Source organism: Anabrus simplex, chromosome 1 (assembly GCF_040414725.1).
Source record: "Anabrus simplex isolate iqAnaSimp1 chromosome 1, ASM4041472v1, whole genome shotgun sequence".
In the NCBI taxonomy this organism is placed as follows: domain Eukaryota; kingdom Metazoa; phylum Arthropoda; class Insecta; order Orthoptera; family Tettigoniidae; genus Anabrus; species Anabrus simplex.
Window position 1 is genome coordinate 50,886,210 of NC_090265.1, and position 27,595 is coordinate 50,913,804.

Consider the following 27,595-nt stretch of genomic DNA (forward strand, 5'->3'; position numbering starts at 1 on the left):
AGATTTTAAATCACGAACTATTGTTTTACTGCTGGATGCCCTTCCTGACTAAGATTTTAAATCGCAAGAATTTGTTTTAAGACTCAAGTCTTGTACCGGATGCCCTTCCTGACTAAGATTTTAAATCGCAAGAATTTGTTTTAAGACTCAAGTCTTGTACCGGATGCCCTTCCTGACTAAGATTTTAAATCGCAAGAATTTGTTTTAAGACTCAAGTCTTGTTATGTTTCTTTTCGTAATCTGCAAGTCTAAACAAGCATATCGCTGCACACTCTTGCCTTCGCGATGCGTGTTCGATAATTGTTTTCAACCGGTTGCCCTTCCTGACGTCAAAGAACTCGGATTAAGAATCTGTCGAGAATCGGGGGTTTTACTGCTAGATTTTAAATCACGAACTATTGTTTTACTGCTGGATGCCCTTCGTGACTAAGATTTTAAATCGCAAGAATTTGTTTTAAGACTCAAGTCTTTTTATGTTTCTTTTCGTAATCTGCAAGTCTAAACAAGCATATCGCTGCACACTCTTGCCTTCGCGATGCGTGTTCGATAATTGTTTTCAACTAGTTGCCCTTCCTGACGTCAAAGAACTCGGATTAAGAATCTGTCGAGAATCGGGGGTTTTACTGCTAGATTTTAAATCACGAACTATTGTTTTACTGCTGGATGCCCTTCCTGACTAAGATTTTACATCGCAAGAATTTGTTTACGACTCAAGTCTTGTTATGTTTCTTTTCGTAATCTGCAAGTCTAAACAAGTATATCGCTGCACACTCTTGCCTTCGCGATGCGTGTTCGATAATTGTTTTCAACCAGTTGCCCTTCCTGACGTCAAAGAACTCGGATTAAGAATCTGTCGAGAATCGGGGGTTTTACTGCTAGATTTTAAATCACGAACTATTGTTTTACTGCTGGATGCCCTTCCTGACTAAGATTTTAAATCGCAAGAATTTGTTTTAAGACTCAAGTCTTGTTATGTTTCTTTTCGTAATCTGCAAGTCTAAACAAGCATATCGCTGCACACTCTTGCCTTCGCGATGCGTGTTCGATAATTGTTTTCAACCGGTCGCCCTTCCTGACGTCAAAGAACTCGGATTAAGAATCTGTCGAGAATCGGGGGTTTTACTGCTAGATTTTAAATCACGAACTATTGTTTTACTGCTGGATGCCCTTCCTGACTAAGATTTTAAATCGCAAGAATTTGTTTTAAGACTCAAGTCTTGTTATGTTTCTTTTCGTAATCTGCAAGTCTAAACAAGCATATCGCTGCACACTCTTGCCTTCGCGATGCGTGTTCGATAATTGTTTTCAACTAGTTGCCCTTCCTGACGTCAAAGAACTCGGATTAAGAATCTGTCGAGAATCGGGGGTTTTACTGCTAGATTTTAAATCACGAACTATTGTTTTACTGCTGGATGACCTTCCTGACTAAGATTTTAAATCGCAAGAATTTGTTTTAAGACTCAAGTCTTGTTATGTTTCTTTTCGTAATCTGCAAGTCTAAACAAGCATATCGCTGCACACTCTTGCCTTCGCGATGCGTGTTCGATAATTGTTTTCAACTAGTTGCCCTTCCTGACGTCAAAGAACTCGGATTAAGAATCTGTCGAGAATCGAGGATTTACAGCTAGATGCTCGCCGGATACCCTTCCCGACGGCATAAGTTACCAGGATTTGAATCGCGGTATCCATCATTGTGTCTGACTTGCAAGCTCACGCGTATTTTTATTTTTTGCTGAGATATCATGCTACTTCCGTTCGCCAGCTAGAGTGGAAACTCGCAGTACTGCGTCTATTTCATCTTACAACTTGGAGGAGACAACATGTGTGTACATATAATTTATGATCTTTCACCCCCCCTTAAAAAACATGTAAGTACCTCGGAACATTCTTATCCGTGTGTGTTGCAATTACTAAGCGAGTGAGCCGAGCGAGTTGGCTACGCAGTGTGCTTTCTTGATTTTCGTATGAGTGTATTCACAATTACTAAGCGTCTTAGCCGTGTGATGAACGAGTTAGCTACGCGGTATAGATTTTTTCGTGCCGAGCGAGTTGGCTACGCAGTGTGCTTTCTTGATTTTCGTATGAGTGTATTCACAATTACTAAGCGTCTTAGCAGTGTGATGAACGAGTTAGCTACGCGGTATAGATTTTTTATTTTTATTTTCGTACTAAGCAAATCATTTGAAGTGTTAGGTATGCGATATGTGCACAGTGTGTTTTTAGCTATGCGATATGTGCACAGTGTGTATGTTAATCATTGAAGTTGTACTGAACACATCAAACAATGTTCGATTCTAGGCTTGCTATGTTTCAATCTAAACAAAGGTATCCCCTAACATGTTGTATCGGATCACATGTAACGACATCGAGTGCAGTGTTCGATTCTAGTCTTGTTAGTTTCAATCTAAACAAAGGTATCCCCTAACATGTTGTACAGTGTTCGGTTCTTAGGATAAAGGTATCCCCTAACATGTTGTATCGGGTCACATGTAACGACATCGAGTGCAGTGTTCGATTCTAGTCTTGTTAGTTTCAATCTAAACAAAGGTATCCCCTAACATGTTGTACAGTGTTCGGTTCTACTTGTTTCGTGATCTGAACACATCAATCATTGTTCTGATCACATGTAACGACATCGAGTGCAGTGTTCAATTCTAGTCTTGTTATGTTTCAATCTAAACAAAGGTATCCCCCCCTAACATGTTGTACAGTGTTCGGTTCTACTTGTTTAGTGATCTGAACACATCAATCATTGTTCTGATCACATGTAACGACATCGAGTGCAGTGTTCAATTCTAGTCTTGTTATGTTTCAATCTGATCTTCTTAGAACAAAGGTATCCCCTAATACAGCGTTCGATTCTACTTATGTAGTGTTCTGAACACACCAGACAATGTTTTAATCACATGTTGAAGTTAACGACATCGAGTACAGTGTTCGATTCTACTTATTTTGTGTTCTGAACACATCAATCAATGTACAGTGTTCAATTCTAGTCTTGTTATGTTTCAATCTGATCTTCCGACATCGAGTGCAGTGTTCAATTCTAGTCTTGTTATGTTTCAATCTAAACAAAGGTATCCCCTAATACAGCGTTCGATTCTTCTTATGTAGTGTTCTGAACACACCAGACAATGTTTTAATCACATGTTGAAGTTAACGACATCGAGTACAGTGTTCGATTCTACTTATTTTGTGTTCTGAACACATCAATCAATGTGCAGTGTTCAATTCTAGTCTTGTTATGTTTCAATCTAAACAAAGGTATCCCCTAATACAGCGTTCGATTAGTGTTCTGAACACACCACACAATGTTTTAATCACATGTTGTATCGAGTACAGTGTTCGATTCTACTTATTTTGTGTTCTGAACATATCAATCAATGTTCTGATCACATGTTGTACTGGCTGTCTCATAAGGAGCTATGTATAGCCGCCATCTTGCATCCGCCATCTTGCGCAAGCATCCTTAGGGCGTCTCTAGCCATGGATCCTTGAGCCGCCTCATAAGAGCAACCACCATCTCGCGCAAGCATCCCTCATAAGGAGCCTTGTATAACCGCCATCTTGCGCAAGCATCCCAAGGGCGTCTATGTATAGCGATCATCTTGCATGAGCACCTTTAAGGAGTCATGTATAGCTACCATCTTGTGCAATTAGCGTCGAGAGATGGCTGCTGTAGAATTTTTCTTTTTAAAATTATCCGCTACCACATAGAGTGTAGCACTGAGGTTTGCGATGTAAGATGGTGGATGACAGCTGCGCGTGAGTTTGTAAAGCATGTGGAATTTGCCGCCACCACATAGATGGCAGCACGGTGCTCAAAGATGGCGGATGACAGCTAACAGAACTTTTCAAATTACCCGCTACTACAGAGAGCAGCACGGTGCTCAAAGATAGCGGATGACAGCTAACGAAATTGCCCGCTACTACGTGCTTAAGGTAGTAGTCATAAAGAGGGCAGCACGGTGTTTAAAGATGGCGGATGGCAGCTAACGAAATTACCCCGCATGAGGGCAGCACGGTGCTCTGTTGATTAAAGATGTCGGATGACAGCTAACGAAATTGCCCGCAGCATAGTGCTCTGTTGGTTAAAGATGGCGGGTGACAGCTGTCAAAAGAGCATGTGGCTTTGTTTCCAAACAAGAGCACGTGGAATTTGCCGCCACAACAAAGAGGGCAGCACTGTACTCTGTTGCTTAAAGATGGCTGTCAAAAAAAAAAAGCGCGTGGGTTTGTAAAGCATGTAGAATTTGCCGCCACCACATAGAGGGTAGCACGGTGCTCAAAGATAGCTGCTGTCAAAAAGCATTTTTCAAATTATCCGCCGCCACATTTCAAAGGTATCTAGCTAAAGATGGCAGCACGGTGATTAAAGATGGCGGATGATAGCTAACAGAACTTTTCAAATTGCCCGCTACTACGTGCTTAAGGTAGTAGCCATAAAGAGGGCAGCACGGTGTTCTGTAGATTAAAGATGGCGGATGACAACTGACGAAATTGCTCGCAGCACGGTGCTCAAAGATGGCGGATGACAGCTGCACATGGCTTTGTTTCCAAACAAGAGCACGTGGAATTTGCCGCCACCACATAGAGGGCAGCACTGTTCTCTCTGGATTAAAGATGGCGGATGACAGCTGTCAGAAAAGCATATAGGTTTGTAAAGCATGTGGAATTTACCGCCACCACGTAGATGGCAGCACGGTGATTAAAGATGGCGGTTGACAGCTGTCAAAAAAGCATGTTGATTTGTAAAGCACGTGGAATTTGCCGCCACCACATAGATTGCAGCACTGTTCTCTCTGGATTAAAGATGGCGGATGACAGCTGTGACGTACCACATTTCAAAGGTAAGTAGCTAAAGAGGGCAGCACGGTGCTCAAAGATGGCGGATGACAGCTGTCAGAAAAATAGCACGTGAATTTGTTTCCAAACAAGAGCACGTGGAATTTGCCGCCACTACATAGAGTGCGGCACTGAGGTTGGCGATGCAAGATGGCGGATGACAACTGTCAAAGGTAAGTAGCTAAAGAGGGCAGCACGGTGATTAAAGATGGTGGATGACAGCTGCACGTGGCTTTGTTTCCAAACAAGAGCACATGGAATTTGCCGCCACTACATAGAGCGCAGCACTGAGGTTTCGGATGCAAGATGGCGGATAACGTACCACATTTCAAAGGTAAGTAGCTAAAGAGGGCAGCACGATGCTCAAAGATGGCGGATGACAGCTGCACGTGGCTTTGTTTATCTCACGCTAGTGAGGTTAAGTTGGTAGCACTAAGGTTTAAACCCGTCAAGATGGCAGCACTGCCGATGATAGGTGACGAAAGAGGGCAGCACCGTGCTCAAAGATGGCGGATGACAGCTGTCAAAAAAGCACGTGGCTGTCAAAAAACACGTGGCTGTCAAAAAGCACGTGGCTTTGTTTACCTCGCGCTAGTTAGGTTAAGTTGGTACCACTAAGGTTTAGGCCCGTCAAGATGGCAGTACTGAGGTTAGCGATGCGTTGTTGTCTGTCAAAAAGCACGTGGCTTTGTTTACAAATCTGTCAAAAAGCACGTGGCTGTCAAAAAGCACGTGGATTTGTTTATCTCGCACTAGTTAGGTTAAGTTGGCACTACTGAGGTTTAGGCCCGTCAAGATGGCAGTACTGAGGTTAGCGATGCGTTGTTGTCTGTCAAAAAGCACGTGGCTGTCAAAAAACACGTGGCTTTGTTTACCTCATGCTAGTTAGGTTAAGTTGGCACTAGTGAGGTTTAGGCCCGTCAAGATGGCAGCAGTGAGGTTAGCGTTGCGTTGTTGTCGATGACAGCTGTCAAAAAGCACGTGGCTTTGTTTACAAATTCAAATCTCGCGCCAAAATTCAAATTTCCCGCCAAAATTCAAATTTCCCGCGGGAGGCGGCGGCGGAGGAGGCGGCGGAGGAGGAGGCGGGCGGAGGCGTGCGGCGGCGGAGGTGCCGCCGAACTCTCCCATTATACTACTCACTTGTCTACTGGCATTCACAATGGAGTTGGGAATTGTCATTTAATGGCAGGCCTCGTTGTCTACTGCGCGGCCACAATCGATTTGGGGAGTTTTCGTTTAACAGGACCCATTTACTACTTTCAGGTAGATTACATGTCAGGAATTTTTATTATAATGGCAGGCACCTTCCCTACTGCCAGTCAAACTTGATTTGTATTGTTGTCATTATAATGACAGACCCATTTTCCTAAAGCGCGTCAGATTACTGCTAGTCACACCGAGTTGGTGAGTTTCCATTATAATAGCAGGCCACCTTGCCTAACGTCAGTCACATTTTAGAGGGGTAAATTTGTTTATAATGGGGGCACCCATTCTGCCAAACAGAATCAGGTAAATGAATTTTGAGAATATATTGCACGCTCCCTTGCTTTCTGCCAGTTAAATCGAGAAGGGAATTATTCATTACAATGGTACACAGGAGTTGGAGGAGCACCCCATTCCGACTGCCAGTCAAAGTCGATGTGGGGAGTACTGATTACAATAGCAGCCGCCATCCTGCTGACAGTCACTATCGATTTGTAAAGTATTAATTACAATGGCAGACACACACTTTCTAGATCGCTACAAATCGACCACAGTGAATAAATATAGATCGACATACGAAATTATATGTATGTTTACCTTCATTTACAGAATTGCTGCTGCTAAACGGTGCATCATATCTAAAAACGGATTGCACGATAAGACGCCCCTGGCCTCATTAAGCGATCTAACTGGCTGGTCCTATGATATTTTCACATATCTCATCTAATTAAACGTAGGATTGGTTTAGAAACGTTGAATAGGGTGAAATATGGGTAACGTCTTCACACAGAGAATTACTGTACTATTCGGATACTTATGTGACAGCTACAAACATAGAATTTGGCTCACATATGGCTACTGGCTGGGCCAATGTTCGTGTAGAATTTGATGATCCTATCTTTCTTATAAATGATCCAAGCTATCATTTATACTGGTAAAAAGTGCAAAATTTACCTAAATCGAGAAATAGAGACAAATCTGACGAGTAAGGGATAGAACTATGACAAAAAGCCATTAGACCAAAATTGTAGATCACTCCAAATTGAACGGAGATTGCGACATCCGCTTCTCGATACGACTTACCGTTTAACCACGAAATACTTCGAAAAGAAGGTCCACACCGGTCATTAAAATATTTCGATATTTTTCGGGGGTAAAAAGTAAATATTTTAAACGTGTCTTAATTTTTACGTCGGTTACAGGCTAAAGGCTATTATTTCCCAAATTTCAATTTTCTAGCTCATCTGGCAGATTATGGTGCGATCTTGATATGGGGGAGAGGGTTAGAAATTAGGACTTTCAGGAAACTTTTAATCCCATGAAACCTATAGGTTATTGTTTTGGATAAATATACACGACTGCGTTCTTATTCAAATTTGAAACTCCCAGCAACGCCCCCTCAGGGAAGTTTGAGAATTTTAGGTTTCTCTAGGGATCCTGAAATCATCAGCTTCTCTGGTGCCAAGTTTTAAGTTTCCGTGTTATCTGGAAGGATCTCATTAATTCACGTCTATTTTCATTTTTATATCTTAATTTAAATATATATATATATATACTGTGCTGTATTTATATAGATCGCTAAGCCGACTTCAGTTTATTAATGTGGATTATATTTCACCTCCCATCTCTAGTAGTTCTAAGGGCGTCTTACTCCCACAGTATGTTTTCCAGGTAGAAAGTCATACTTGTAACAATTTTGGCTGGTAGCCGCGCTGGAGCATACGTACGTCCATTATCTAGGTCATTATGGACAATTTATTTTTTCACCCTTTCTCACCCTCTATGCCAAAGGGGGTTGAAATTTGACTTTAAAAAATCTGGAATGTTACTATTCATCTCAGGGATCCAGAAAACCATGGATTCGACACTATTTTCGATTTTTTATACACTGACTGACAGAGCAAATGCAACACCAAGAAAGAGTGGTTCGAAAGGGATGAAAGTTGGGGAAAAAACAGAGACGGCACGGGCGAATAATTGATGTTTATTTCAAACCGATATGCAGGTTACACAATGCGCACGGCATCGACTCAGTAGGATGTAGGACCACCGCAAGCGGCGAAGCACGCAGAAACACGTCGAGGTACAGAGTCAATAAGAGTGCGGATGGTGTCCTGAGGGATGGTTCTCCATTCTCTGTCAACCTTTTGCCACAGTTGGTCGTCCGTTCGAGGCTGGGGCAGAGTTTGCAAACGGCGTCCAATGAGATCCCACACGTGTTCGATTGGTGAGAGATCCGGAGAGTACGCTGGCCACGGAAGCATCTGTACACCTCGTAGAGCCTGTTGGGAGGTGCGAGCAGTGTGTGGGCGGGCATTATCCTGCTGAAACAGAGCATTGGGCAGCCCCTGAAGGTACGGGAGTGCCACCGGCCGCAGTACATGCTGCACGTAGCGGTGGGCATTTAACGTGCCTTGAATACGCACTAGAGGTGACGTGGAATCATACGCAATAGCGCCCCAAACCATGATGCCGCGTTGTCTAGCGGTAGGGCGCTCCACAGTTACTACCGGATTTGACCTTTCTCCACGCCGACGCCACACTCGTCTGCGGTGACTATCACTGACAGAACAGAACACGACGTTCCGCCATTCCCTCATCCAAGTCGCTCTAGCCCGGCACCATGCCAGGCGTGCACATCTATGCTGTGGAGTCAATGGTAGTCTTCTGAGCGGACGCCGGGAGTGCAGGCCTCCTTCAACCAATCGACGGGAAATTGTTCTGGTCGATATTGGAACAGCCAGGGTGTCTTGCACATGCTGAAGAATGGCGGTTGACGTGGCGTGCGGGGCTGCCACCGCTTGGCGGCGGATGCGCCGATCCTCGCGTGCTGACGTCACTCGGGCTGCGCCTGGACCCCTCGCACGTGCCACATGTTCCTGCGCCAACCATCTTCGCCACAGGCGCTGCACCGTGGACACATCCCTATGGGTATCGGCTGCGATTTGACGAAGCGACCAACCTGCCCTTCTCAGCCCGATCACCATACCCCTCGTAAAGTCGTCTGTCTGCTGGAAATGCTTCCGTTGACGGCGGCCTGGCATTCTTAGCTATACACGTGTCTTGTGGCACACGACAACACGTTCTACAATGACTGTCGGCTGAGAAATCACGGTACGAAGTGGGCCATTCGCCAACGCCGTGTCCCATTTATCGTTCGCTACGTGCGCAGCACAGCGGCGCATTTCACATCATGAGCATACCTCAGTGACGTCAGTCTACCCTGCAATTGGCATAAAGTTCTGACCACTCCTTCTTGGTGTTTCATTTGCTCTGTCAGTCAGTGTATCTCACTTCCCCACCCCCACCCTGAAAAGAGCTGAACTTTGAATTTATAAAAATCCGGAATGTTACTATTTATCTCGACGACCCCGAAAACTGTGGCTTCGACAATATTTTCTATTATTTTTATATCTCATTCCCCACTCGCCCCCACCCTAAAGGGGGCTGAACTTTGACTTAAGAAATTCGGGAGTGTTACTATTCATCTCAGCGACACAGAAAATGAATTCGACACTAATTTCGATAAATTTTATATCTCACTCACCCCTCACCCTCCACACAACGGAACTTTGACTTTAAGAAATTGGGAGTGTCACTATTCATCCCTGAAAATTGTGGTTTCTACACTGTTTTCGATTATTTTTATACCTAAGCCACAGACCCCCACCCCTAAGGGTGTTTCGGATGGCTTAACCCCACAGTGCTCATCTCCAGATACTAACTCATAAGTTTACCAAGTTTGGTTGGAATTGCTCCAGTGGTTAATGAGGAGATGTGTCATTTATACACACACACACACACACACACACACACACACACACACACACACAAGCATGCATTTTTATATATAGTAAGATGATGTGAATAAAGAAATGGAATCAGGTATAAGGCTTCTTGCGGATGATGTTACTCTGTGTACTGTAACAAATAAGATACAAGGTTGTGAGAAACTGTAAAATGACCTCGATAATGTAAGATGGACAGCAGGCAATGGTGTGGTGGTAAACGGGGTTAAAAGTTAGAAGTTAAAAGTCAGGTTGTGAGCTTCAATTATTGCGTTCATGGGGTAAAAGTTCCTTATGGAGATCGCTGTAGGTATCTAGGTGTTCATTTAAGGGAAGATCTTAATTGGGGTAATCATATAAATGGGATTGTAAATTGCTCACGGCTATGAGTTCATTTAGAGGTTGTAGTAAGGATGTAAATGAGAGGGCTTTTAAGTCTCTGGTACGACCCCAATTAGAGTATGGTTCGAGTGTATGGGACTCTCACCAGGATTACTTGATTCAAGAACTGGAAAAAATCCAAAGAAAAGCAGCTCGATTTGTTCTGAGTGATTACCGGAAAAAGAGTAGCGTTACAAAAATTTTGCAAATTTTTGGGCTGGGGAGACAGGGAGAAAGGAGACGAGCTGCTCGACTAAGTGGTATGTTTCGAGCTGTCAGTGGAGAGATGGCGTGGAATGACATTGGTAGACGAATAAGTTTTAGTGCTGTCTTTAAAAATAGGAAAAATCTAATTGTGTAGAAAATTGGAATTCAAGAGGACAAACTGGGGCAAATATTCGTTTATATTAATGGGAGTTAGTGATTTTAATAACTTACCAAGGGAGATGTTGAATAATTTTCCAATTTCTTTGCAATCGTTTAAGAAAAGCTTGGGAAAACAACAGACAGGGAATCTGCCACCTGGGCGACTGCCCTAAATACATATCAGTAGTGACATTGATAGTGAATGATTATAGCAGACTACGAAACCCCGAGTTATTATGATATATATGAGTATTTTTGACAAGTCTGTCAAATTATAATCCAAAATAACGAAAACTTTCCCTCAAGATGAATTTTCCATGCAGAATATAAAAATAACAAGTATAAACTAATAAACTTCAAATTTTGTGCAGTTGGTACTCTATCTCAGTAATGTATGCATGTGTTTGAAATTTGGTTTTGATAAGTGATATATTGTAGAAGTTCCAAATTTTTGTCGTGACTCTTTAGTCGACAGTTCTGACATGGTAAACTATCTTAAGAGCCTATGTGTTAAGGATTGCGGTGATCGACATGAGATTGAACTGTGGTATGATCACCAACCATAGTTTATCGCTGGGTCTCGTGAACATACGATAGTATCTCACATCTTACATTCATTCTTGAGAAACTTACACATACAATTGGGTATCCATAAAAAGGCACGACCAAAACAAAAACACCCGTGTTTGAATTTGTGATAGTTTACCTCTGACGTCCATTTCTACATGTTACATTGTTGTTAATACATAATATAACGGTAGTTAAATGAAACAAGCAGGTTTCACTCCAAATACAGTAGCATCTTCGCTGTGTAGAAAGACGAATATTATCCATGTCTTAAACCTTGGAGTGATCGCACGCATTTTGTAGATTTTAATGTCCGCAACGGGTCTCAGACCTGTATTCCCTTTTTCAGTTTAATAATTTTTCAATGTTGATATTTTTATTACATTATTTTATTTATTGGAATGCATTTTGCATGATTATAGTTTACAATAAACCACTTTCTTCAGAATTACAGTATTTTTAACCCTTTTAGTGGCTGCGTACAATATAAAAGTGAGGTAAAGGTGCAGGCTTTCAGAAAAAATAACGGAACGCTTTTGGTTTTAAAGATATGAATGCCAATCTTAGTCATGGAGTTCACAACATAGTCTTCTAAATTTAGGATAACATTCATATCATTATTAAATTTATTCCTCTACTTATTGTACCAGACTGATGAATGCGCGCTGCAAGCGGTAATCGTAGTAAAAGTATGCTCCTGCTACCCTTCATCGGAGAACGTGCCCTATTCAATAATCATCAATGACTACTGATATGCATTTAGAGCAGTCAGCCAGGTGGCAGATTCGCTATCTGTTGTCTCACTAGCCTTTTCTTAAATGATTGCAAAGAAATTAATGACGAACGACGTTTTGTGCGTTTTCGATAAGTCTTTCCTTAATAAATAATGAAATTAAAAGAGAGAATAAGCTGAAAATGTTAGGGATTGTACAAATTGCTCTTTTTATAATTTCCATTTTCAGGTGGTGGTTAAAATGGAATAGAAATCTATTTTCTCCATAAATTGGGAGGGGTGCAATTTAAGTTTATCCCTTATCAGCTATCGTTTTCAATACGTGAAAACCTCAAAGCAGACAGTAGGATTTGATTCAGCCTTATGCCACTAGGGAGCCAACGGCTTCGGGCGGATGAGCTCCTTGAGGGAGGAAGGGCGGTGGTCCCTCAGTGGAGGAAATGCCACTGGAATCCACTGAAAATCTGATGTCGGGCAGCAGCGCCATCAGTATCGACTTGATACACAGAGCAATTCATGCTCGAGATGGGTCAAGAGCGGGGAGCCTCAAGCGTCACCAGAATGACTGGTTTTTCGGTTGTGGTACTGCGGTGTGGAAGAGAGAGGGACCTCACTACACTATTATTCCCATGAACACTATCATGATAGCTGCTTTAAATGGATCTAATTCGTCATGCGACCCGGCTGACAACCGGCGCTTTTGCGGTTCCAGGCTGCAAAGTGTGAAATGTGCTACTGGGCATGTGCATGTAGGCAACCAGGCTGCATATGCGAAATTTGCGACTGGAAGAACAAAGCAGAATGTGGGTACTTGGAATGTGAGAGGACTTTTAGCTTCAGGAAAACTTCTCCTGATAATACAAAAGCTGGAAAGGTCTTCTGTGGCTGGGCTAAGTGAAACTCACTGGAAAAACAATGGCCATTTTAGGAGTGGTAATCATTGGGTCTATTTTTCTGGAAATGAAGAAAAAAGCAGTAACGGGGTCGCAATTGTGATCAGTGACAAACTGAACGACCTAGTGAAAGGATATAAACCTGTTAATGATCGCATTATAACACTAAGTCTCAAATGCAAGCCACTTTCAATCAACATCATTCAGGTTTATGCCCCATCAGCGGATGCATCTGATGAAATAATCGACCGCTTCTATCAAGATCTTGATGCTACTGTTTCAGCTTTTCCAAGCAGAGAAATAACTATTGTTATGGGAGACTTCAATGCCAAAATTGGTTCAACACAACATGATGAACATGTCAGAACATCGATAGGAAGATACGGAATTGGAGAAAGAAATGAACGGGGGAACAGGCTTCTTGAGTTTGCAATTCAAAATAGGTTCACTATAACTAATACAGTCTTCAAGCATCACATACGGCACATGTACACACGGACATCGCCTGATGGTCAATATAAAAATCAGATTGACTACATCTTGATCAGTTCAAGATGGAGGTCTTCTGTAATGGACACCAAAACTTGTCCAGGTGCAGTATGTGGCAGTGATCATCAGCTTCTTAGAACAGAAATAAGAATAAAACTTCAAACACCAGTTAAAAGATCACACAGGATACCACAAGTAGTTAATATGTCGTCTTTGAAGGAATCATTGGCGCGAAGAGCCTCCATATTACAGGATCCAATAACAACTGCAGAAGGGCTGTGGAATGTGACAAAAAACTGGATAGAGTCCTCTTTGAATGAATCTCGAGTACCAAATACTAGAAGGCAACAGTGGATCTCTGACTTGAGCCTTCAGCTTGTAGAAGAAAGAAGATGCCTTAAAAAATCTGGCATTAACACTAAAGAAAAAAGAGAGCAAATGTCTGATCTTGATAGAAGGATTCAGTCTTCTTGTAGAAGAGATAAGAATAATTTCCTTAGTAACATTTGTTTTGAGATTGAAAACCATGCAAATCAAAACAACAGCAAGGATCTTTTTGACAAAATTAGAATAATCACTCGAGAATTCAAGCCATATTCCTGGAATATACAGAACTCAAAGGGGGATGATGTTGTGGATATAGAGAATGTTCTGGAAACATGGAGATTATACTGCCAGGATCTATAAAGTGAACAATGTAATGCACAAGACCAAGTGAAGATAGACAAGCAGTCAGATCCTGAACCTGACATCCTCCGAGATGAAGTAGAAATGGCTTTGAAAATGCTGAGAACTGGAAAAGCGTGTGGACCTGATGGAATAAGTGCAGAAGTCTTGAAAGCTACAGACGGTGCTGGAATTGAAATGCTGTTGAAAATCTGCCAAGCAATATGGAATTCTAGAAGATGGCCCTAGGAATGGGTACAGTCAATCTTCGTCCTAATCCACAAGAAAGGATCGAGGAAAAAATGTGAAAATTATCGCTTAATTGCTTTGATTTCATATGCCAGTAAAGTTATGCTTCATATCCTGCACAAGAGACTCCGGGCATTTCTAGAGTATCAAATTCCTGAAGTCCAGACTGGATTTATGAAAGGAAAAGGTACTCGAGAACAAATCTTAAGCCTAAGACAAATCATAGAAAAGGCTAGAGAATTCAATGCTCCGGTATATCTGTGCTTTATTGACTACCAAAAGGCCTTTGATACTGTCAAATGGAACCATCTTTGGAAAATTTTGGATGACATGGGTTTGCCACTCCATTTAATTGATCTCTTCAAGTCCTTGTATAAGGAAAATACAGCCACTGTGAAAATTCAAAACAAACAGACTCAGCAGTTTCGTACAAGGGCTGAAGTTCGCCAGGGATGTATCCTGTCACCGTTACTTTTCAATATCTATGGTTAATATGCAATGAGAACTGCATTAGAAGGCTGGGACAAAGGGATTTCCATTGGGAGATGCAAGATCAACAATCTGAGATTTGCTGATGACACCACCTTGATAGCATCATCTGAAGAGGAGTTGACAGAGCTGATCAAGAGAGTAGAGGAAGCAAGCCTAGAAATTGGATTACGCCTAAATCGACAGAAAACCAAAGTCATGATTGTTCATCGTAAGAACAACAACAGTCCACATATCAAACAGATTGGAGGGTGTGAAGTTGTACATCAGTATGTATACCTAGGCTCCTTACTACCCAATTCTGGTGGTTCCAAAGATGAAATAAAGCGCAGAATTGAAATAGCAAAGGTAGCAATGATCCGTCTGCGGAAGATCTGGAAAGATAACAACATCACCATTAAGACAAAAAAGAAGCTCGTTGAATCTCTAGTCTTCTCAGACTTCTTGTATGGCGCAGAGACGTGGACCATCCTCAAACGTGATCGTGAACGGATAGAAAGCTTTGAAATGTGGTGCTGGAGGAAAATGTTAAAGATTCCTTGGACAGCTCATCGCACGAACACATCAATCCTGAACGAACTTCAGATAAAAGTTCGTCTATCGTGTAAGGTCTCTCAACGAATTGTACGCTACTTTGGACATATAATGCGCCGAGATGGTAGTCTACAAAAGCTGATTGTTGAGGGCAAAGTCCAGGGAACCAGACAACGAGGACGAATACCAACGCGATGGATTGACATGGTGAACGGCCCCCTACAGTGTTCTCTCAGAGTAATCACATTGAAAGCTTTAGATAGGGAAGAATGGCGGAGTATGGTTCATCGGCTAGAGGGCTGAATATTATGATAGTCACGACGCCTCAGTCATGAGGCAAAACGAAGAAGAAGAAGAAGAAGAAGAAAAATGCCACTAGATGACGTTAATGATCAACTCAACGGGAAGCGTCCTATTTCGTGCTTATCGGCGGAGATAATGAGTTTTCAGAGGCCAGAATGAAACAGTAGAGATTCATTCGCTTTGCTGAAGGAGTATTTTTTACCAATCAGTTCATGTATAATTGTAGTAAGTAATACATGATTACAATTTCAGCCCTTCATACGCACCCGTGTTCTTACTCTATCTCTGGAAGGCAACAAAAGTCAGGATGTACGTAGTTCGAATTCGCGCCTATAGTGCACGTTGTCATCGTGAATTTGAGACAACCACTTTGCTGAAAGTAACGTATTTTTCAGTTAAAAAATGTGGAAAAGTTATGGTTGTGAAAGGTTCAATTCTACTTTTCTTCGAAAGAAAAAATAAATAGTATCAGTTTCATGTGTATACACACTGGAATAGAAATCTATTTTCTCCATAAATGGGGAAGGGTGCAATTAATGTTTATCACTTATCAGCTATGGTTTTCAATAAGTCTCCAGTTGCTCAATATCGCTGAGAGACAGAATAGGGATTATACTGGGTGTATCATAATGAATTGGGATGATATACATACAGGATGAACGGTAGGAAAGGGTAAAATTCTAAGATGTGATACCGCTAGTCATTCTGATCAATATGAGACGGTTGTTTGGTTGAAAAAACGCTCACCTTAGGAATGTTGAATGGAAGGTAGTAGAATTGGTGTTCCGTAATTTCTAATCACTAGATTGCATGAAGAAATCATGGGTTCAACTTCAGTTATCTTGGCAGTATTCGTATAGTGGTTAGTTCCTTGGATGGGGGACATAAAAACTAGAAGCAGACTCATTGCTCTTGTTTGACAGGAGTAGGCTGTGTGCCGACACTGGGTTTTACCTCAATTAGAAAGACCTTCATCAGGTCTCGTCAGAAGCCACTGGACATCCATTAGCCATTAAATATAGGAAAAACCTAATCAATAGGCATTTTTAAATAACCATGTAAACATTCAATAAACGGTCCAGGAAAAATTGTATTTTAAATTGAAAATTTGAATTTCATATTTTGAATTTTAATTTTCGATTTTTTTTAATTTATGGCATATTATTTTTCGTATTCTGCAGGTCTCCAGTCAAAAGCTATGAGCTTGCGAGATGGCCGCTATTAATTTACGATGCTTTGTCTTAAAGTGATTTTAAAATATTTATTATTTATGTGAAGGGAATAGTATTTTGCATAAATAGTTTTATTCACAGAGTATAAATTCATTGACTTTTTGCAGATTTGAGAACGGTGAACAGGAATGGATTGTGGTTGCCGGCGCTCTTAACCTCACCGACCTTACCGAGAAAAATAGAGTTGAACTGCCCGTTGTACAGGTCTACGTACATGAAAACTTCACTTACGCAAACTACAGGAATGACATCACACTTATCCGAGTACGTATGATTCTAATTTCTCTCCCCTCAGTACTCAAAAAATGAGAAAAGACACGGAATTGTAGAAGTAGTCATCATTGTGCTGTGCTCCTTACTTAATAACATTAGAACAGTAGTAATTTTACACTGACTGACAGAGCAAATGCAACACCAAGAAGGAGTGGTTCGAAAAGAATGAAAGATGGGGGAAAAACAGAGACGGCACGGACGAATAATTGATGTTTATTTCAAACCGATATGCAGGTTACACAATGCGCACGGCATCGACTCAGTAGGATGTAGGACCACCGCGAGCGGCGATGCACGCAGAAACACGTCGAGGTACAGAGTCAATAAGAGTGCGGATGGTGTCCTGAGGGATGGTTCTCCATTCTCTGTCAACCTTTTGCCACAGTTGGTCGTCCGTTCGAGGCTGGGGCAGAGTTTGCAAACGGCGTCCAATGAGATCCCACACGTGTTCGATTGGTGAGAGATCCGGAGAGTACGCTGGCCACGGAAGCATCTGTACACCTCGTAGAGCCTGTTGGGAGATGCGAGCAGTGTGTGGGCGGGCATTATCCTGCTGAAACAGAGCATTGGGCAGCCCCTGAAGGTACGGGAGTGCCACCGGCCGCAGCACATGCTGCACGTAGCGGTGGGCATTTAACGTGCCTTGAATACGCACTAGAGGTGACGTGGAATCATACGCAATAGCGCCCCAAACCATGATGCCGCGTTGTCTAGCGGTAGGGCGCTCCACAGTTACTGCCGGATTTGACCTTTCTCCACGCCGACGCCACACTCGTCTGCGGTGACTATCACTGACAGAACAGAAGCGTGACTCATCGGAGAACACGACGTTCCGCCATTCCCTCATCCAAGTCGCTCTAGCCCGGCACCATGCCAGGCGTGCACGTCTATGCTGTGGAGTCAATGGTAGTCTTCTGAGCGGACGCCGGGAGTGCAGGGCTCCTTCAACCAATCGACGGGAAATTGTTCTGGTCGATATTGGAACAGCCAGGGTGTCTTGCACATGCTGAAGAATGGCGGTTGACGTGGCGTGCGGGGCTGCCACCGCTTGGCGGCGGATGCGCCGATCCTCGCGTGCTGACGTCACTCGGGCTGCGCCTGGACCCCTCGCACGTGCCACATATCCCTGCGCCAACCATCTTCGCCACAGGCGCTGCACCGTGGACACATCCCTATGGGTATCGGCTGCGATTTGACGAAGCGACCAACCTGCCCTTCTCAGCCCGATCACCATACCCCTCGTAAAGTCGTCTGTCTGCTGGAAATGCCTCCGTTGACGGTGGCCTGGCATTCTTAGCTATACACGTGTCCTGTGGCACACGATAACACGTTCTACAATGACTGTCGGCTGAGAAATCACGGTACGAAGTGGGCCATTCGCCAACGCCGTGTCCCATTTATCGTTCGCTACGTGCGCAGCACAGCGGCGCATTTCACATCATGAGCATACCTCAGTGACGTCAGTCTACCCTGCAATTGGCATAAAGTTCTGACCACTCCTTCTTGGTGTTGCATTTGCTCTGTCAGTCAGTGTATAACAACTTTCAAACTCTCGGTTGTCACCTGGATAAAAAAACATACGTTGTTATCCCAGTTTTAGAATTTTAGTTTACAAATTGATAGAGTTATCAAAATAATACTGTCAATAAGGTGAGTAGGAGTTTGCATATTGTATGGCTCGATTTACTGTCGTGATCGCAACCAATTGGATGTAACCCCTCTGTTTGTCTCTTCCATCCGCTATCTGTCCTTGGCAGAGATGGATCCACTTACTTTTTATGCCGTTCAGGTTTCGAATGGTAGTGTTCTCAAACTCACTCGTGAGAAAGTAATCCAAAAGAGTGAAAGTTGGACTATATCCGCCCTGTCGAAAGGATCTAGTGATACGCCCGCGATTCATTCGAAGATCCTTGATGAACGAACAGGTAATTACTTTGAGCCAATTATCGTATAGTGCTTCGAAAATTGTACTTTTCTTTCAACCACAAGGATATCGATCTGATGCTTTTACAGATTTCCAAGGTTTGTACATCATGTATTAGTACTTAGGTCTGGGGCCGATGAACTTCGATGTTAGGCCCCTTAAAACAACAAGCATCATCATCATCTTCATCAGTACTTAGGTCTAATATTTATAAACATGCCAACGATTTGGGTTCACCTGGAAAACTGTTAATATTGCTCATGAGAGAGGTCTATTATTTCTCCAAGTGTTAAAATGAAACGTTCCTGTAAACCCATTGTTGCTAGAATTATCTCCTTATATTTTCTTCTTTATCACTGCCTTTACAGAGAGACGTGAAATTTCGATGCCCACTCCACAAACATAATTCTTTGAACTGACGGACGCGCACTGTATTACAACGAAGTCTTTCTTCTACACCTAAACTTCCTGAGTCCTTCTTATTAACACCGACGTTCATCTATTCAGAGGTATACACGATTGGAAAAGGTTGCTTACTTGATTTATTACTCGAGTATCATCACTTACCGGACAACGTGTCCATTGTGACATTTTGCAGCAACGTTACAAATCGATGAAAATTTTGAAACATATTCACAAATAAACAAAACCTGGTGCACATTTTACGTGCATCACAATGTAAGGCAGACCAGTAACTCAGTGTGCCGCTCAGCTGCGGTGGTTAGAAGTCCTATGTTCTCCTTTCTTTCTGAATATGCAGTGCAAAACCCTTTTCACCTCTTTCCAACCGCAGAGTATTAAATACAGAGTAAATATTAACCACCAAGTTTATTTTATCGTTGGCCTAAGTATTGACTCCATGTCAGATGCTAAGAATTCAGAATATTTTATCCAATGATCTTATGTGATAGTAGGTCTATACGTTGCATAATACAACCTATGACAAAAAAGTTCGGTGAATAGTCCTGTACTATCAACACAGATGAACAATGCACGACAATGAGCTTACTGTCCTTCGAAATAAACCCCTCCCATAACTATGAACTGCTGAGATCGGCGATACACGTCCTGGATACTTTGCAAGAAGGCTTTCTTTGGGATGGTATTCAAAAGCCTCGTCACGTTTCGATGGATGTCAAGAATATCGTCAACTCTCTTTCTTTTCAAAGCGAGTTTGAGTCGTGGGAATAGGAAGAAATCCTGTGAAGCCTCTAAACGTGCCTGCTTCTGATCGTCAGTCAAGTGATGTAGCACAAGACGAGAACACGTTTCCCTCTTCCCTATCTTCTGGATAACGATTTGTCGCACAGATTCGCGGTTACCCTGCAGTTCATCCGCTATCATGCGCGCTGTTGATCGCCGGTCGTTCGTGATTAATGTCCTCATATTTTCAATGTTTTCGTCACTGACGGTGATCGCCAGTCTTCCGTTACGGGGCTTGTCAGAAACACACCTTCCTGGCCTCCTCGAAAATAGGCGACCACACGTACACACACTTCAAGGACAGTGCTTGATCTTCATAAACACGTACTAGAGTCACATACGTTTCTTTCGGTGTCTTGCCAAGCTTAAAACAAAACTGCACATTGATCTTTTGGTCGTTTATGTTCCTGTCCGCAGATCAGAACCAATGCACTAAACACGCACTGTGTTAAACCGGTCTAACACGGCGCACGCATGATACTCAACTTAACAACCTTGAAAGCAGGTGGTCAAAACCTGCTGCTACGCAGGTGCAGTGTTGTGTGTCGCCAGTGTTGCCCGATCGATCGTTCTGACTTCATTCACCGAACGTTATTGTCACTGGTTGTATTATATACCGGCATTTTTTGTTCTGCATTCTACTGGTATTGCTTATAATTAAATAAAACATTTCTTCGAAACAGTTCAGTATGTGATTTGGTAAATGGTTTTACCCATGGGACCTCACTGAGGCACCTTACGACAAATAATCACTCACTGTGACTATCCTCCCACTTTTACGAAATTTTTCCACAATAACTTTGTACACATAACGTCTCCAAGTTTACAAATTTTCGGTTTTCATTCATTTACATTAGTGGATCAAAAATAGTAGCACCGTTTGGATAGCTGAAGATATATATCAGATAGCGAACTCAACTAATAATAATAATAATAATAATAATAATAATAATAATAATAATAATAATAATAATAATAATAATAATAATAATTTACGTATTATCGGCACACTTTATCTTGGTGCATGTACACCCTAGTGCTGAATAGGTCGACCTCGGCAATCTTAGAGATTCGTACTGGCAACCTTTGAAACACAAACTATGAATCGCTTAAGCATCGATGTGCGACATCTGGCGTACACTTTACGTACTAGTACTGTTGTTGTTTACACAGCAAAGCCAAACTATAGAATTCATGCTAGGAACAAGATTTGCATCGAGAAATGTTATATTATGTGTATGTGACATAGTTGTTGGGTTAAAATAATAACGGTCTAGAAACTTCATATCGATCGATCTTATTCTCGGTTCAATTCAGATTTCATTTTCATACAGTTGGCAGCACTATCGGAACCGGGACAGCTCCCTCCTTACTCCTCACCCCCGTACACAAATGCACCAAGATAAAGTGTGCCGATAATATATGTTCATTATAGACTGTTATCAGCGATCAGTCTGCAAGCCTCTGTGAATTTACTAATCATCGCCAGAATCCTCTATTTAAAACGGGTTCTGTGACCTCGTTCAGTTCTGCAGAGTTTTAAATCGTTAGAAGCTGAGTCTAACCATCGTCGTCTTGGTCTCCCTCCATTCCTCTTACCCTCCTTAACAGAGTCCATTATTCTCCTCCATTCGTATCACATGACTCACCACAGAAGCCGATTTATGCATCAAACTTCATCCATCAAATCATTCCTAACACAGAACATATTTCCTCATTTATGGAACTCTTAACATTGTTTCCAACTGTTTGTACCAAAAATCATTCTGGGTACTATCATGTCGGATACTTCTAGGTTTCAGGCCCGTAAAGCAAGGTTGGTCTGAAAACAGCCCGATGTTAAGACGACCTCTTCTTGGAACTGATTTCCTTCTTACAGAATACAGTTGATCGCGTCTGCGAGCTCACAGCATTGGATTTAGTGCACCTTGATTCAATCTCACTTACTATACTACCATCCTGGTACAACACACATGATAAATACTTGAAATTATCTACCTGTTCCAGCTTTTTATCCCCAATATGACATTCATTTCTCTTGGACTACGTACATACTGCCATCAATTTAGTCTTAGAAAGGTTCATTTTCATACCGTACACATTGTACCCATTTTCAAGTTCCAAGATATTAGACTGCAGGCTTTCGGCACAATCTGCCATTAAGACCATGACTACATTTGCACTTAACATAAGTCCCTTCTTGCCACTCAAAACCTTACAGCAGATGATCCATGTAAGTTATCAGCAATAAAGGCGAAAGATTACAGCTTCATCTAACCCCTGTAAGTACCTTGAGCAAAGAACTCATTCTACCATGAATTTTCACTGCAGCCTAATTGTCAAGGTAAATGCCTTTGATTGATTTTCATAATCTACCCTTAATTCCATAGTCCTCCAGTATGGTGAACATCTTTTCCTTCCGTACTATGTCACATGCCTCCTCTAGATCTACGAAACATAAACGTAACTGTCTATTCCTCTCGCAGAATTTTACCTAGCGCATACTTAAGATCTGATCCTAACGTAGCCTCAGTGGCCTGAATCCACCCTGGTTTTCATTCAACCCACTCTCAACCACCAATCGCACCCTCACTAACAAGATGGCAGTGATCACGTTCCCTGGTATACTGATCAACGAGATACCTCCATAGTTGTTGCAATCTTGGCTGTTCCCTTGCTTATAGACAGGTGTAGTTACTAGTTTTTCCCAAACTAAAGGTATCTTACTAACACTCCATGCTAATCTTACTACTCTGTGAAGCCATTTATTTCTCTGCGTTCTCACTATACTTCACCATTAAGGGTCTAATTTATGCTCCTTTATGACAAGGGATTCATTTGCCATCTTCTCCACGTCATCAAGTGTAATTTCACTAACATCACTGGCTTCCTTCTCATGAGCTCGGTAGTTTGTTGTTCTTAATTCAACAACTATTTGTTTCAATCTGATTCCTTCCTCTGCGTATAATTCCTCTCTGCATCAGTCCATATTTGGGGCTGTTACTGGATACGCCTAGCTTTTACAAGCTGCTCTGACTTTATCATTCCACAAAGATGTTCGCCTTCTTCTCATAGTTGTTCCTTAGCATTTTCTGGCTGTTTTACTACAGCATCGCTGTACGCCACCTGTTGTAAACAAGGTTGGGGTTTACAAAAACACAACTTCTTTATTTGCTTCACATGTAAAATTACAATATTTACACTAACAAAACTGAAAGTTATCTCGAAGCAAAATGAACTATGAATTTGGAGAAAGAGTCTGTCTTTGTACACTATATACACATTGGAGTATTCACGTTCACTACTATTTCGGAAAGATAGTCCTTGTGACATGAAAAGTTCTTGATAGTCGAAAACTATCAGAAGCACTGACGTAAATATCTCAGAGAGTCCTTCCTTGTTGAAGTGTCTGAGTTCATTAACGTAAGTTCAATGACTGAAGAGTTCCTACTTAGCGAAACTAAGTTGATAATGGGAGCTTGCATTAGCTAGGGAATGATAGTGGCATATAATGGTACGACTGGACATGGACAGCGGAACAGGCAAGAGGAGCGGTGACCCGAGGCGAGACCTCTTACTGCCAGATATTCAGTCCACCTGGCCGAAGCACATTTTCAAGAGGAGTAGCCTCCGTGCTCGACGTAGGGTGTATTCTGGAGCTGGACACCGGGGTCAGTGGGCGTCTGGACAGGCTAGAAGCTCCTTTTTATAGCACACACGACGTTCCAGGCACGCGCACTGAGGGCTGCGCGTCGAGGCTCGAAGAATAACACACTGGCACGCATTTAGCTGGCTGGCGGATCGAGAAGGGCGCGACGGACATACAACACCACCCATTTCCATTATATATCCTGAACCTGCTTACTGTCCACTCTTTGGAACTTTTTACTAACCATACCCATGGACTTCTGACCAATTTCCTCGTCCTGTGGATTTTCTACAGTTAATCGTCTATAGATATATTTAATTTTCTCTATCACAGGCCTAGAGATATCTAGTTCACTACAGATCAGAGAGTGGTCTGTATCACCAAAAATTCTCCTGAATACTCGCACATTCCTGACAGATTTCCCGATTTCAAGGTCGGCTATGATACAGTCTATTGCGATCTGGTGCCCCTACCGTCCCATGTGTAGCAGTGAACAGCCTTATGCTTTAAGAATGCATTCGTAACTGTTAATTCCATACTAGTACAGAAGTCCAGCAAACGCTCCCATTCATATTACCTTCCGTATCTTCCGCAATATTACCAATAACCTTTTCCAAACCTTCAGTTCGATTTCCAGCTCTCGCACTATGATAGTGTTATTGACCCTGACTAAGATGGCACGCAGTGCTTCATAAAACTTGTTGTCTTCAACCTCATTTGCACCCTCACATGGCGAGTACACCGAGACAATTCTCATCCTAATTCTTTAAACTGCCATATCAATCATTAATTTAAGTACCTGCCAGAAACTATATTGAGTGAAATAGTATTCCAGATGAACAGTCCTACCCCACACTCCGCCTTTCCCGTTCACTTTATAATCTCCTATCTCGTGCTTCTTTGCTCCTCTTACCCGAATACCATTAACTCCTAACACATCTAAACGCGTCCTGTTTGCTTACTCAGCCAGTCCCACTTCAATTCTTCCATAAGTCCCATTAATACTGATAGATCCCCACAGAATTCCATTCCTTTCGCTAAGTTGTTTCAGAGGAGTCACTCGCCTGTCAAAGTGGAGTGTTTCTCCAATAGATACGAGGCTTGCGTAAAACGTTTTGAGCACGGCCGGAGAAACTTCTGTAAAGCAGGATGATATCAATACTTACACATAATCCAAATGATAATCTCCGCTCTAACTGTTTAGGGATAAAAGGTGATTTGTACAGTCCTAGCCGCCTGATTACAAGGAGGCATAATCCAAGTGAGAATCTCTATTCCAGTGGTTTAGGGATAAAATGTGATTTGTATAGTCCTAGCAGCCTGATCGCAAGGAGGCACATAACGCAGAATTTGTCCGAGATGCCAACTCCCATTCCATAACAACTAGTACCTCTACTCTCAGGAGCATATATTAGGCAACTTAGCCGTTGCCCATGGTTAACGAACTAGGATGTGACTACAGTAACCCAGTATTTTAAGAACTTGTGATCCACCCAGTGAATATTTTGATTACAAACAAACCACACCAAACCCGGACTTGCTACCTCCTCCACGGAAAGAAGTTCGTGAAATCATTCAACTACCTAAGAATAATAAAGCTGCTGGAGATGACTCTATTGTTGATGAACTATGCAAAATGGCATAGGTAAGCTCAGCGAGATCATACAAGCTTACTGAGATCATACAGAAGATCTGGGAAGAAGGGAAATTACCACCTGATTGGACTTCAGCTCTGATTCATCCACTTCATAAGAAAGGAGACTTTACAAACCTCAACAACTACCGTGGTAATTATTTCATACAATGTATTTTCCTGGGCGTTACTAACACGGTCAGAACTTCAACAGGACAGTAAACTCGGAGAATATCAAGGAGGCTTGAGGAAGAGCCGAACATCTACTGAACAGATCCTCAAACTTAAAAATGTACTTGCATACTCCAAAATGAAGAACCGCAAGTTAGTCGTCACTTTTGGTGATTTAAGGAAAACCTAAGAATCCGTTTATAGACAAACACTCATTACAATTCTCCAAAAAACTGGAATTAGACAATAAAACCCCCAGACTCATACTAGAAATCTTGAATAACACACATTCCAAGGTTACATTTAGTGCGTGATCTCGGAAAGCTTCGAGATAAAAAACAGGGGTTAGAAAAGGGGATGGACTTTCCCCACTTCTCATCAACTGTTTCCTTAACAAGGTTGTGAGAGAATGGCGCAAAGAAGTGACTAACTTGGGTATCCAGAGTGGTGCATACTTGGGTTATAAGAAGGAAGTGCTGGTTGTAGATTGCCTGGACTTTGCCGACGACATTGCCGATTCCCTGGATACAGCAACAATACAGATCAACTGCCTCAGAAGACAGGCAGCCAAAATTGGGTCTTCAAGTGTCTTTGGAGAAAATAGAACTTTTCACCAACATCAAAGATGCTAGCAGAGAGGTACTACTATAACGGAGAAAAATTAATAGGACTGATAAATTAAAGTATCTCGACTCATGGATTGAACCCAACTTATCAGAAAGAGCATCATTATCCATGAGAGTCATCAAGTTGGAACTGACCTATCGACTGAAAGAGAACGCTTATAACAAAAATGCCTATCACACAATCTGAGACTGAAGCACAACACGTCAGCCATACGACCCAAAGCTCTGTATGCCGTGGAGTGTCTTTCATTGAACCAAAGAGGTCTGATGGAGAAATTGGAAGTCAGTGAAAGGAAACTCTCAGGAAGATCTTAGATCCATTAAAGGAAGATGAAACGTTCTGTGAACGTCACAATTCCGAGCTCTACGACCACATAGAAAGGCTCTCGGATTGTGCTAGAAAAATGAGAGTAGTTTTCTATGGCCATATAGTAAGACTGCCTTCAATGAGATTGACCATTCGCCTGTTCATCTTCCGGCAGAACAAGGAGATTCGTATCGCTTGGCAGAGAGGAACTAAAAGGGACATTAAAGAACTGGGAATATCAGATATTCGAGATAGACGGTCTGTACGAAGTACCCTGAAGGAATTACTTGGATTTCTGGAAAAACCCTGGAAGAAAGGTACCCCCTGGACAGATGAAAGAAAGGCGCTATACCGGCAGAAAATGCTCGAATACTGGACATAGATCAATGCCCAACAGTTCAACAATCGTGGTCCAAAATACGCCCATTCGAATCAAGAATAACAATTAATATTATTATTATTACTGAAAATCGAAATCAAATACTCAGATTGAAATATTGAATTAAGCTGTGACATCGTTCCTTCAGCACTGTCACTGCAATCGCATTTATAAGACCGGTTACTAAGGCAAATCTCTTCCTAAACTTTTAAAGAAATCTCGGTATGCCATCCCCTTGCTTCCAGAAGAACACTATAAACACCGACTGACTCCAACTGATGTTTACCTTTGAAGAAATTTACTGTGGGTCCAAAATACTCTTCTACGTCTTATCATGTTCCCTTCCCAACTCCATAAAGTGCTATAAAGCTCGGTGCATTGATTTTAGCCCGTTATATAAACATATTAACATTTTTCTTTTCTTTTCAAGGAAGGATACCCGAACTTCTGACGAACATTCCAGTATTCAACATTTATAGGGATTTCTTTTTTCAGGTGGATGGAGAGTTTCCGCTGGATGGAAAATTCATCAGCACCATTCCTCTACGTAACGTAACACTGAATCCTCCGGCCGAATGCACAGTCTCAGGCTGGGGCATTTTTTCTTCCGAAGTAAGTATCTATCACAGAGAGTCCATAGTGAGCTGAGCTCAGAAAATTGTATTGCTCTTTTAAGAAACTGCATTACC

General features: G+C 42.1%; 1 protein-coding gene across 1 annotated transcript in view; it reads left to right on the forward strand.

Moving 5' to 3' along the window:
- Positions 1 to 27,595, forward strand: part of LOC137496907 (trypsin-like) — a 64,609-nt gene that overhangs the window by 13,386 nt on the left and 23,628 nt on the right. The window contains exons 4-5 of the mRNA XM_068230013.1: positions 16,849 to 17,005; positions 27,402 to 27,518. Of these exons, the coding sequence (XP_068086114.1) occupies positions 16,849 to 17,005; positions 27,402 to 27,518 (274 nt within the window). The remainder of the gene's footprint in view (positions 1 to 16,848; positions 17,006 to 27,401; positions 27,519 to 27,595) is intronic.